General features: G+C 39.0%; 1 protein-coding gene and 1 long non-coding RNA gene across 5 annotated transcripts in view; one reads left to right on the top strand and one right to left on the bottom strand.

The window, feature by feature from the left end:
* The first annotated feature begins 141 nt into the window (after positions 1 to 141).
* LOC111860453 (phosphatidylinositol 4,5-bisphosphate 3-kinase catalytic subunit alpha isoform) overlaps positions 142 to 12,017 on the top strand; it is a 15,663-nt gene continuing 3,787 nt past the window's right edge. Inside the window, exons 1-19 of one of the 4 annotated variants that reach the window (XM_023844194.2) lie at positions 142 to 514; positions 1,775 to 1,881; positions 5,062 to 5,457; positions 5,953 to 6,162; positions 6,416 to 6,666; positions 6,926 to 7,171; positions 7,414 to 7,499; positions 7,650 to 7,755; positions 8,025 to 8,177; positions 8,253 to 8,387; positions 8,646 to 8,770; positions 8,867 to 8,948; positions 9,346 to 9,510; positions 9,678 to 9,781; positions 10,195 to 10,366; positions 10,608 to 10,714; positions 11,313 to 11,434; positions 11,556 to 11,634; positions 11,760 to 11,930. In XM_023844194.2, the coding sequence (XP_023699962.1) occupies positions 5,106 to 5,457; positions 5,953 to 6,162; positions 6,416 to 6,666; positions 6,926 to 7,171; positions 7,414 to 7,499; positions 7,650 to 7,755; positions 8,025 to 8,177; positions 8,253 to 8,387; positions 8,646 to 8,770; positions 8,867 to 8,948; positions 9,346 to 9,510; positions 9,678 to 9,781; positions 10,195 to 10,366; positions 10,608 to 10,714; positions 11,313 to 11,434; positions 11,556 to 11,634; positions 11,760 to 11,930 (2,666 nt within the window). In that variant the 5' untranslated portion in view covers positions 142 to 514; positions 1,775 to 1,881; positions 5,062 to 5,105. Of the gene's footprint in view, positions 515 to 1,774; positions 1,882 to 5,039; positions 5,458 to 5,952; positions 6,163 to 6,415; positions 6,667 to 6,925; positions 7,172 to 7,413; positions 7,500 to 7,649; positions 7,756 to 8,024; positions 8,178 to 8,252; positions 8,388 to 8,645; positions 8,771 to 8,866; positions 8,949 to 9,345; positions 9,511 to 9,677; positions 9,782 to 10,194; positions 10,367 to 10,607; positions 10,715 to 11,312; positions 11,435 to 11,555; positions 11,635 to 11,759; positions 11,931 to 12,017 lie in introns of all 4 variants that reach the window. The other 3 variants (XM_023844193.2, XM_023844195.2, XM_072700048.1) reach the window with 3 other exon arrangements.
* LOC111860456 (uncharacterized) overlaps positions 10,782 to 12,017 on the bottom strand; it is a 7,355-nt gene continuing 6,119 nt past the window's right edge. The window contains exon 3 of the long non-coding RNA XR_011982808.1: positions 10,782 to 11,904. This is a non-coding gene — a long non-coding RNA (uncharacterized lncRNA). The remainder of the gene's footprint in view (positions 11,905 to 12,017) is intronic.

Genomic DNA, 12,017 nt, shown 5'->3' with positions numbered 1-12,017 from the left:
AGCAAAAGCTACTGACACACTGGACTCCAGTACAGTAACAATCCCCATAGCGTCTGTGCTGCTGTGGCCCTTTATATTCCCGGCATCCCGATGGGAGGAGTTTTAAAGGAATTCTCGTTAACTGATCATATTCGCGCGATAACGTTTTAGGGCTGGAAAAAGCATACAAACAAATCGCATGTTTGTTATTTTTGTTTGCGGTTGCTGTTCGGATAGCTGACGATTTCCTTGTTATAGATAATTTGCAAGTGATATTCACTTATAAGTGTTCAGTGAAATATTAGATTGACTATTTTATAAAAAAAACCTATCGGATCATTCAGCACGGACACGTGAAAAACACCGAATGTGTTTTCGCCATATTTCTGTTCAAGAAAAACAAGAGGAGTTGTGGTTGCTATGGAGAAGCTGCGGCTGTCAAACCGGGGGTAGGCCGCAGCCTCGGACTGGAGTTTCCTCAGTGGGACGAAAAGGTTGGGCTGACTGGGGCAAATTTTGTAAATAAAAGCAAAAGGTAGGTCCAGCTTCACTGTGGAACAGGTAGCTAACTTCCCGCAAAGGACCAAATACAAATAAGATAATTTATAGACTGATTTGTTGCCGGACATTTAAATGAAGCAGCCTGTATATTTGTTGGAAAAAATGCACCAATAATATAGTAAGTGGCTAGCCAGATAACTAATTGATTTAACGTCATTATAATGTATCTTTCACAAATGTTTTTTTTTTTTTTTTGTCGATTACGTGTAGATTGCTGACGTTTGGAAAGGCAGTTTGCTCAGCTACCGTAGTAAAAATGTGTCAAGCTTGCCCGAGATATCCTCGACACTATATGGGGACATCCTTCCCCCCAGTGTGTCGTCAGTTTGTATTGATTCTTAGTGATATGTTGATGTAGCCTGGTTAAGCCCGATAAGTGTTTAGCCTAAGATCGCGCTGCGTACTTGTCACTCATGTCAAGCAATGTCCTGTCATGAATAACTAGGAAGGTAAAAGTCATTAGCCAAGCGAGTAAGCTAGCATCATCATCATCATCATCATTATTATTGTTGTAGTTGTTAGTGTTATTGTTGTTATTATATAATTCTCAATGTTAAGCAAAACGAATAAACAAACGCAGCGCAGGCGACTTGATTCTTGCATGGTTGTTATTTTGTCCCCACGTTGTGCATGTTCAAAGGAAGATCTCGCAAGCTGGCTAGTTAACTGCAGGTGAGGCAGTGGCCGTATCAGTTTAACTCAGTATTGCTCATCAAAACCAGTTTTGTTTATTTCCTTACAATACGGTGTCCTGTAACATGGTAACAGTGGGAAAAGCGCAAGTACGTGAAGATCATAAGACAGTGTGGATGTTTTGGTCAGAGTTATTTACGTAGTTGGCAATATATATGTGATTATATATTTATTATATATGGCTTTTGTTGTCCGGACTTATAAGAAAATTGCAGCAGTTGTTGCGGGTCTGTGTGCATTTTATTTTACTCTTAAATTGACTGTGTACTCGTTTGTAGAGCATCAATAGATTGTTTGTTTATGTTTGTTAATATACACGTATAAGTAAAAATGTTTGTATTTCATTATTATTATTATTATTATTATTATTATTATTATTATTATTATGATATAAAGTATTAATATAATGCATATAGGAGAACTATACCTTTTCCTAGTTGTTTTTTAAAGATGTTTCAAAAGCAGCTTTCTTAACGGAGATATCCCGGGTTATGTAAATACAGTTATTAGTAAAACTCACCTTGTTTTTTGTTTGTGACAGAAAATGACGCTATAGCGCGACATTGCCAAAATGTAGTGGAGATTGTTGGTGGTTTAAAATACGAAGAAACCACCATCCCTTAATGAAGTTCGGACCATTTGCCCAAGGTAAGCTAGTCAGGTGTCTGGCAGAGTGCAGGTTCATGCATTGTTGTTAACTTAGAAGCAAGTATCTGTAACCAAGTAGGTCTAGTTGCAGTTCCCAAAACTGGCATTTCTGTTCTGACTTTGAGTAGGACAATTATTATGAATTGTTTTATTTAGAATATTTAGTCTAGTTATACAATGCTATTTTTTATTTTCTTTAAGGTTCTCTGAGGTCGAAAATGCAGACATATTTTTGTGTTTTATATCCTGAATTTTGTAATCTCATACGAACATTACTTCAGATAGATATTGTCATAGAAAGTGATAACCTTTCTATTTTTGTTATTTTGGAAGTGTTATAATCACTATTTATATCAGATGATTGTGCTCATCTTTCTTATACTGAATTACCCACTTCATTTTAAGCTTAAAGGCCACATATTTCGCTGTTAATTGGTATAAGCCACTAAGTGGTCAAATTTTTTTACCTTGGATAAAGAGTGCATGGATGCCCAGTGCATTTTTCATGTTTGATTTAATTTTTTTTTTAATTTAATTTGTGTAGTGTTATCTTGAAACTGAACAAAATTATTAGTAGGTTATAGTGTTTTGTCTCTGTGGCAGAGATAACGTTGTCTGCCAAATGCCAATTAAGTAGTTTGCTAGAAATGCTAGATGACTTATTTTAATCTAGCTAGCAAAACTAAGTATATTAGATCAGGGTTTTTCAACCACTAGCCCAGTGAGTGGCCCTAGTCGGCTATGGATGTATATTACGTAAATGTAGTTTACCAGTAGGGACCCAATCAGTGGACAGAAAAAATTATCGCTCTGCAAAATGGGCCGCCAACACTTTGTAATGGTCAACAGCCCTTGAATTAGATAGGAAACAGCAGAGAAATGCATACAAGAGAGAATGTGTAAGTGTAAATGTAAACTACGCAATGTGTATCTAAGATGGGTGGTATCACAGTAAACCGGTATACTGTGGTTCTTTCAAATCTTGCTTTTGAAAATGCAGTGAAAATACTGTATACCGCAGTATAATGTCTGGAAGGTATGACTATGAAATATAGATACCACACAAGCCTATGTGACTCTAAGCAAACTTGCATCAATGCACAGTAAAGGCTGTCTGAGGTACATACACAGTAAAACACGCAACATAATAGAGTTTACACTTGCAGTGCTCTTGCATTTAATGCATAATGTAGTGTTCTTGCATTTAATGCAGGTCAAACACAAAACAATCGCTCGGGGAAGTCTGGAAGACTTTCTCTTTGACATACACATGAATGACTTGGGCAATAAGAATATTGTGTAGTTACTGGCAATGGGGGAGAGACGGGATGTGTAGCAGCCAATACTCATGGTTGCTTTCCCGAAATTCAGCAAGAAAGTGGAAAGAAAATGCTAAAGGCAGACACAGGTACAAACAAATAAAAATCAGATGACAATCGGTTATTTTACTGGATGCTCATTTCAGCCAGATATTTGATTCACCCCTTCTTCAGCAATACAGCTCCACGTGTTTTTCTGCTTGCCAGCAGAATGCAAATATAATGTGACTGTCAACTTCTTTCCAGCCAGTAAAATGTTATTTTTACCAACTGTTAAGCTTGTCACTATTGTCTAAAATGAAAGCACTGGGGTACATGGACAGATCTATACAAAAGGTCTAATGCCACCTCAAACAGAAACCTCACCACCTCCCTAAAGATTTGACACAATGTTCCAAGAGCATATAATAGTCATAGTTGGCATGCAGCAGTATTTGATACTTTAGTATCCAGAGAAACAGGTGTATTCTGGGAGTGTGAATAAAATTGAAATTAATCTCCTGGTCCTTGAGGCTAATTGACGGTAACTTAACTCAAGCCATGGATCTGTTAGTGTCTTTTCTGTAATATATCTTAGCCTCTGTGCATCTGCTGTATGTAGTACCTTATAAGGACTGTTTCCAGAGTTGCATGGTATAATGTCCTGTAATTAAATATGAATGAATACAATTGTGTATAAAATAAGGAGGAGTTTTCTCCAGAGATAAATGGTGGTATCCCTTCCTGTCACGCAGTGCTGCACTGGCATTGATTGGAAGGTCTTTTGTCAGTTGTGGTAGTTAATGTTAGCAAAGAATATATCACTGATGCAGCTTTGCATGTACTTCAGCATTTAAGCCTAAACATTTAACACAAACCTTCCTAGGAAGTAAATATGGTTATGGGAAAGTAACTTAAACAGCCTATGATGTTGCCCTCTTATCAAGCTTCATATTTATACAATGCAGATTGGGTTAAATGGCATGCACATTTGTGAAACAGCAGGACGTTTTCTGGGAAACCTCAGAATAAGGAACTAAAAATGAGAAGTTGCAGAGACTTGGAATATGAAATTTAGCAGAGGGTGAATCCAAAGTGATTTTGATGTGACAGCAGACCCTCTCTAGGCATTTTATTTATGCTTATCTATCTTATAAAGAAGGGGTATAGACTCTGACTGAAAAGAAAATGGCTCATGTCATTTATACAGATTTGCCTTCTTGCTTAAAAATGTCTAGTAAAGTGCAGCATGACGTATCAGGAAATTTATTCTCGTTTATTCCAGTAATGATGGCAGGGTTTTGAAATAAGTTTCCTGGTGCGTAGGCCTAGTCGTTAGATTGATTTTTATCTATATTTCTATCACCTCTCCTGTTTGTATCTAGAATTACCACATGGCACCGGATATAGCTATTAATTAAGAGACAGTGTTTGCATTTTCAGGCGTTGTGTGGTGTATATTGGGTGTGCTCATTAAAACTCAAAAAGTAAATATGAAACATAAAGATGTTTTGGCTGCCGAGAAAAGACTCGTCGTAGCAGTCGGAGGTTGTTTTTGGATATCCGTTCATCTTCTGTAACCATTTATCAAACACGGAGTTTCATTGAGCCTCTCTTATGCACCCTGGAAGGGACGCCAGCCAATCACAGAGGTCCACGCACAAAGGGGAAATTGGAGGGGCCAAGTCATCAAAATAGCATGTCTGGACGGGACGGGAATCAAATGTACCCACATAGCCACTGTGTCATTTTGTTGTTTTTATGCTGACCTGATGTTCAGAATTCATTTTCACTCTTCTTCCATTAGCTAGATGAGGGTTGCCTTTGCTCTCTATCAATGTATTTAATTTAATATTTCAGTATATGCCTTTTTGTCAGGAAGTTTAGACACTTGTTGGACAACTAAAAGTTTTCACGGAGTGCAAAATGCCGCCGAGGCCATCATCGGGAGAGCTATGGGGAATCCATTTGATGCCCCCACGGATTCTGGTGGACTGTCTTCTGCCCAATGGGATGATCGTCGCGTTGGAGTGCCTCCGAGAGGCCACGCTTATCACCATTAAGCATGAACTTTTCAAAGAAGCACGGAAGTACCCTCTGCATCAGCTGCTACAGGAGGAGACGTCCTACATCTTCGTCAGTGTCACCCAGGAAGCAGAGAGGGAGGAGTTTTATGATGAAACCAGAAGACTTTGTGATCTCAGGCTCTTTCAGCCTTTCCTAAAAGTTATTGAACCTGTTGGTAACAGGGAAGAGAAGATTCTGAACAGAGAAATTGGTAGGTCTCCCGCTTTCTCATGGAAAGTTGAATTCATATTATTGATACATGTGACCACTTATTTGCCTTATTAAATGTATTAATCCAAGTTAACTTTATTCAGAACTTTCTTGTTCTTTTAACCACTATACTAATCATTGACATACATGAATGAATTTAATAATAGTGTAAAATGAAACTTGACGATCACTTAAATTTTTATTTACAGTTACACAGAGCCACTTGCATAACCCCTTAGTCATCGAAATCAGGCTCTGAAAATGACTCGGGAAATCAGTTTTTGGGATTTGTCCTTGTAGTGAATAGTGTGTATTTTTGGCAAATGAATGGTAAAGCCATTTTAGCCTGTTATCTGTCTGAACTGAAATATCAAAATACCTACACCTTGTGACAGATTGTGACAAACTGTCATAAGGGATTTTTAAAAATTAATTAGCTTGCTGTCTCTCAGTACAAACATATTACTGCTGTCAACATTTGAAATTTATCTTGCAGGGTTTGCAATCGGTATGCCTGTATGCGAGTTTGACTTGGTGAAGGATCTTGAAGTTCAGGACTTCAGGAGAAACATCCTGAACGTTTGTAAAGACGCAGTGGACCTCAGAGATGCGAATGGGCCTCACAGTCGCGCGTTATACGTTTACCCTCCCAACGTTGAATCTTCATCAGAACTTCCAAAACACATCTACAATAAACTTGATAAAGGTAATTCAACCAGACAAAGCAACTGTACAGTAGCTCCAACTAACTGTTAACATAATAACTGAGGCAAATTCTTTAACTGTAGTTAGTCATACTGTACCTATAAAAATTGTAAAACTGAGACAACTGAGTAAAACGGAAGTAAAACATATTGAGTGAAAGATATGTGAACATATTTTATAATATGAATTGCAATAACAGGAATTTAAGGTTGCATGCATTTGTAGCTGACAGATATTTAATATTTTGTCTTTAGGTCAAATAATTGTTGTGATTTGGGTAATAGTCTCCCCCAACAATGACAAGCAGAAATATACACTCAAAATCAACCATGACTGTGTTCCTGAGCAAGTGATAGCAGAGGCTATCCGCAAGAAGACCAGGAGTATGCTGCTGTCGCCAGAACAGCTCAAGATGTGCGTGCAGGAGTACCAGTGCAAGTACATCCTCAAGGTTTGTGGCTGTGATGAGTACCTGCTGGAAAAGTACCCCCTGAGTGAATACAAGGTAAGCCACGTTAAATAGGACGCTTTTCTGGTGTCTCACACGATCGGCTCAGTCGTTTTTTTTTTTTGTGACATCCCCTAGGTATGACTGTGGTAATTCTATAAAGTGATAATTCCATTGTTGTTTTTCACATGTAACTGTAATGATATATTTAGAATGTATTGAATAGCAGTTTACAGTGATGGCAGCCATTTTTGTGTTTACGCTAACATATTTCAGTATGTGTTGCATCATATGTATGTGTACATCTCTCTCTCAGTACATAAGGAGCTGTATTATGCTCGGTCGGATGCCAAACCTAATGTTAATGGCGAAAGAGAGCCTCTACTCCCAGTTACCCATGGATACGTTCACCATGCCATCCTACGCCCGCCGCATCTCCACTGCCACACCCTACATGAATGGCGAGGCCTCCTGCAAGACCCTGTGGAGTATCAGCAGCACCCTGAGGATACGGATCCTCTGTGCGACATACGTCAACGTAAACATTCGAGACATAGATAAGGTACATATGTGTTTGTTTTTCCTTTTATGAATTTAGTCTTACCAAAAATACTATTACCGACGAATAAAATTTTCAGGCTATTCAAGTAGGTTCTTCTCTGTTTAATTTCTGTGTTCCAGCAAAGAGTTTATAAATCAAAAAAAATACAGATGAAATTAAAACTTAGATAATGAAATGTAATGAAGTCCTCTGAGTGTAATGTTGGTGAAGGGTTCACTCAGTGATCTGCTCCCATATTGCAGATTTACGTGAGGACTGGAATATACCACGGGGGAGAGCAGATGTGTGACAATGTGAACACACAGCGTGTGCCGTGTTCTAACCCGAGGTATCATGCTGTGAGGCGCAGTGAATCCTGTCTGTACTCAAATAGAAGTTTATGATTCATTTTCTGAACAGTATGAGCTATGTCTGCCGCCATGAAAGGCAACTAAAATGATAATGATGAAATAATCTGTGTAACCGTCGCTTTTCACAGGTGGAATGAGTGGCTCCAGTATGACATGTACATCCCCGATATTCCCCGTGCGGCTCGTCTCTGTCTTTCTATCTGCTCTGTCAAAGGAAGGAAAGGGGCGAAAGAGGTAAATAATCTAGCAGTGGTGGTTGTTTTCGTGACTCCTAAGGGCAGTAAATAGTCTCATTGTTGTGAAGACTCTTGGATTGTGGGCTGAGGGTTTATTTCAGACAGATTCTATCATTATTTTCCTGTGGTATTTTTCTGTGAATCATTCTGCTGATCTGCATGCTGTGGTTTTTGATCCGTCAGCAGAGATCACACCACCAGAAAAAAAATGTACAGTAGATGTTTGATATTAGCTTCTCTCTCTCTCTCTCTCTCTCTCTCTCTCAGGAGCACTGTCCACTTGCATGGGGGAATGTGAACCTCTTTGATTATACACATACTCTTGTCTCGGGGAAAATGGCACTCAACCTATGGCCAGTGCCTCATGGGCTTGAAGATCTCCTTAATCCGATAGGTGTCGCAGGATCCAACCCAAACAAGGTAAATGAGTCACGGCAGTTATTCGATATGGGCATTTGTAAATGTAATGTGAGTCTAATGGAATGTGTCTCTTAGGAAACTCCTTGCCTTGAGCTGGAATTCGATTTCTTCAACTGCCCAGTGAAGTTCCCAGACATGGCAACAGTCGAGGAACATGCAAACTGCACCATATCCAGAGAGCTCGGCCTCAATTATTGCCAGTCCGGACTGGTATGTCCATAGGTTGATACTGTTGTCTAACACAAACTTTAAGATAATCACTGAGATGTTTTAAATTGACATAGATGCAATCTTTACCCAAAACAATATGAGGTTATCAGAAAATGACAAACTGTAGGTGTTTAACCTTATAGAATAGTGTTATCATGAAATTCGTAACAAAAATAAAATAGGTAGAGACATGTATGTGATGTGTTTTCACTCTCCATTGGCGTGATCTTTAGATAAGCTTCCTGATTTCCTCTATAGAGCAATAGATTGGTGCGAGACAATGCTCTAACAGACAATGATACGGAGCAGCTATGCCAGGTGTGCAACAGAGACCCTCTATCTGAGATCACTGAGCAGGAGAAGGACTTCCTGTGGCGACACCGGTAACATACATGCCTGCATTATTTACATCCGAGAGAGGGGCTCTTATTGAAGCTATTAATCATTAAATGACCTTTATCTCTTCTTTTCTTCCCTAGATATTATTGTGTGAATATGCCAGAAATTCTGCCTAAGATCCTGCTTGCAGTAAAGTGGAACTCAAGAGATGAAGTAGCACAGGTCAGCCGAACAAAATGTTAACTGGCTTTTATGTTAGCTGTTTTTAGTTGATTTTTCTGCACTAGCTATCCATCCATCTTTAATAACCATTATCCCATACTGGGTCACGGTGCAGTTAGCTGTGAAATATAAATTGTGTAAATGTATTTGTGCAATGTTTTATGGAAGTTTTTATGATGTAATATATTCTTTCTTGGGGTTGGTTGATCTATGTATGAGGTATGCTATATATAGCACAGTTTTAACAAACACAGTTTCCATGAACCTGGTTGTATTGCAGTAAGTTTCTTTTCTATCCTAGTTATTTTAATATGTTTAGCACAAATCTAGCTTGGATACTTAATTAAAGCTTAACCCACAGAGCTTGATAATACAGATTATGCTTTCTGTGTTTCAGATGTATTGCCTTCTGAAAGACTGGCCAGCAATAAAGCCAGAACAAGCCATGGAATTGCTGGATTGCAACTACCCAGACCCAATGATCCGGGATTTTGCTGTTAGGTGTCTTGAGAAGTATCTGACAGATGACAAACTCTCACAGTACCTCATTCAGCTTGTACAGGTAATGCACATTTCATTTGCAGTTTTAAGCAGTCTGTGGGTCTTGGGGTCAAATTCACATCAAGTTTTGCTGTTGCCAGCATGAAATGTTCTGCACTACAAGCGATCATAAGGGTATAAAAATGAAACCTTTGATTTGTTTTTATTTTGATTTTTTGTTTTGTTAAGGTCCTAAAATATGAGCAGTACCTCGATAATCCACTGGTGCGATTTCTGCTTAAAAAAGCCTTGACTAATCAGAGGATCGGACACTTCTTTTTTTGGCACTTGAAGTGAGTTTCTTTGTTTGATTTGAAGTGGATTTATATAATATATACATTTTAAGAGTTTTATACACCATATACTTTGACTTAGCTTTCCAATAAGCTGATCCTGGCTAACAGCAGATCATAAGCGACTGTATCGACCCAGGTTGTGTAACAAAAAATGTGGACTGTTATAAGAATTTCACTGTGGATATATTATCAAGCTGTTATATAGTGAGCGTGAAAAAGTATGAGTGTAAAGAAAAACCAGATTGATGTGCTACACTGGTGGTAAACACAGGATTAAACATAAGTGCAGTAGTAGCTATATTGCACATGATGTAGGAAAGTACCTATGCATCTGCTTTCAGTTTGTCACTCCGGGGAATTTGAACTGACAATACCCAAGCTCCTATCTTTTGTTGGCCTACGTCACTTAGGTCTGAGATGCATAACAAAACAGTGAGCCAACGCTTCGGGCTGCTGCTGGAGTCTTACTGCAGAGCATGTGGGATGTACCTGAAACACCTGAGCAGACAGGTGGAGGCCATGGAGAAGCTGATAAACCTCACAGACATCCTCAAGCAGGAGAAAAAAGATGAGACACAGAAGGTAATACCGCCCCTTTCAAAGATCTATGGCAGTGTTTCCCAGTCCGGTCCTCGGGGACCCACAGACAGTCCACATTTTCGCTCCCTCCCATCTTTGAGGAGGGAGCAAAAACATGGAATGTCTGTGGGTCCCCGAGGACCAGATTGGGAAACAATGATCTAGGGGAGGCTACAGTATATACTGGTATAGGTCTGAACACACTGCTTTTCCATCAAACTTCCTCTGGGTCTTCTTTCTGCAGGTACAAATGAAGTTTTTAGTGGAACAAATGAGAAGGCCAGACTACATGGATGCGCTGCAGAGCTTCACATCCCCACTAAACCCTGCACACCAGCTAGGAAACTTACGGTACATTGGGATTGTCCATTATTCCATCTTTCTGTGTCTGTGGCACATTTGCATCCGTTTTTGCGGGTCATGCTGTAGTTGGGTGACCAGATAGTCCATGTCAGGGAGGACACTTTGAACTACTTCAGGTTTTGCAAACTACTGTAAAATTTCCTGTGCTTGGCTAAGTAGTTAATTTCTTCTTGTGCTAGGACTCAATGCTTAAGTGCAGTCCAGGTCCTTTTAAGTGAATTGGTAGTTTAAAAATCATATCCTAGCTCGAGGTGTCCTCCCTGCATGGATTATCTGGTTTCCCTAGCAGTAAGATTTGAGAGACATACAATAATTAAAACACATAATTCACTGATAAATATTAAATCAATGTGGTGATTTAGCAGTGCTGTTTTTTTGCTTCAGATATGAGCCAAAACCCACACAGATCAAGTACAATATATCTTGAAATTTTAAGAGGAAAAAAGATCATCAAATAATGGTCATGTTACCAATTAGAGCACATTGTGAATAAGGTATAATTTGGTAAAAAATGTGTGCACTACTATTGTAATACCGCAGTGTGTTACATTCATGTATTCATTACTTTATGGTTTGACTCTTCCAGACTTGAAGAATGCAGGATTATGTCATCTGCCAAAAGGCCCCTGTGGCTAAACTGGGAAAACCCCGATATCATGTCGGAGCTTCTCTTCCAGAACAATGAGATCATCTTCAAGAATGGGGATGGTAAATACAATTTTGTACAGCCAATAAGTACTACAGCTTGTAATAGTTGTGACAGTTATTGAATATTACATTTACGTGTTTGTGCATTGTGTATAATATATGAATATTTTTTTCCCCCAAGATTTACGGCAAGACATGCTAACTCTCCAGATTATCAGAATAATGGAGAACATTTGGCAGAATCAGGGTCTTGACCTCAGGTAATATTTTTAGAGGCTTTAAATGAATAAAATAAATAAAGGATATACCTATTTCTCAACAATTTAAAAGCTGAAGAACGTCAAAAACCTGTGAAGCTAATTTAGTTCTAATTTTTGTCTGTAAGAATGCTGCCCTATGGTTGCTTGTCAATCGGTGACTGCGTGGGACTCATTGAAGTGGTGAGGAATTCCCACACCATTATGCAGATCCAATGCAAGGGTGGCCTGAAGGGGGCGCTGCAGTTCAACAGCCACACTCTTCACCAGTGGCTGAAGGACAAGAATAAAGGGGAGATGTGAGTAAAACCATATCATGTCAGCATTTGATAATCAGTGTTTCATTGAGGGGGAAAACATCTCATTATTCATCTGTGTTTTTAACC

Source organism: Paramormyrops kingsleyae, chromosome 15 (assembly GCF_048594095.1).
Source record: "Paramormyrops kingsleyae isolate MSU_618 chromosome 15, PKINGS_0.4, whole genome shotgun sequence".
Lineage (NCBI taxonomy): Eukaryota > Metazoa > Chordata > Actinopteri > Osteoglossiformes > Mormyridae > Paramormyrops > Paramormyrops kingsleyae.
This window is presented reverse-complemented; position numbering and strand designations above follow the sequence as displayed.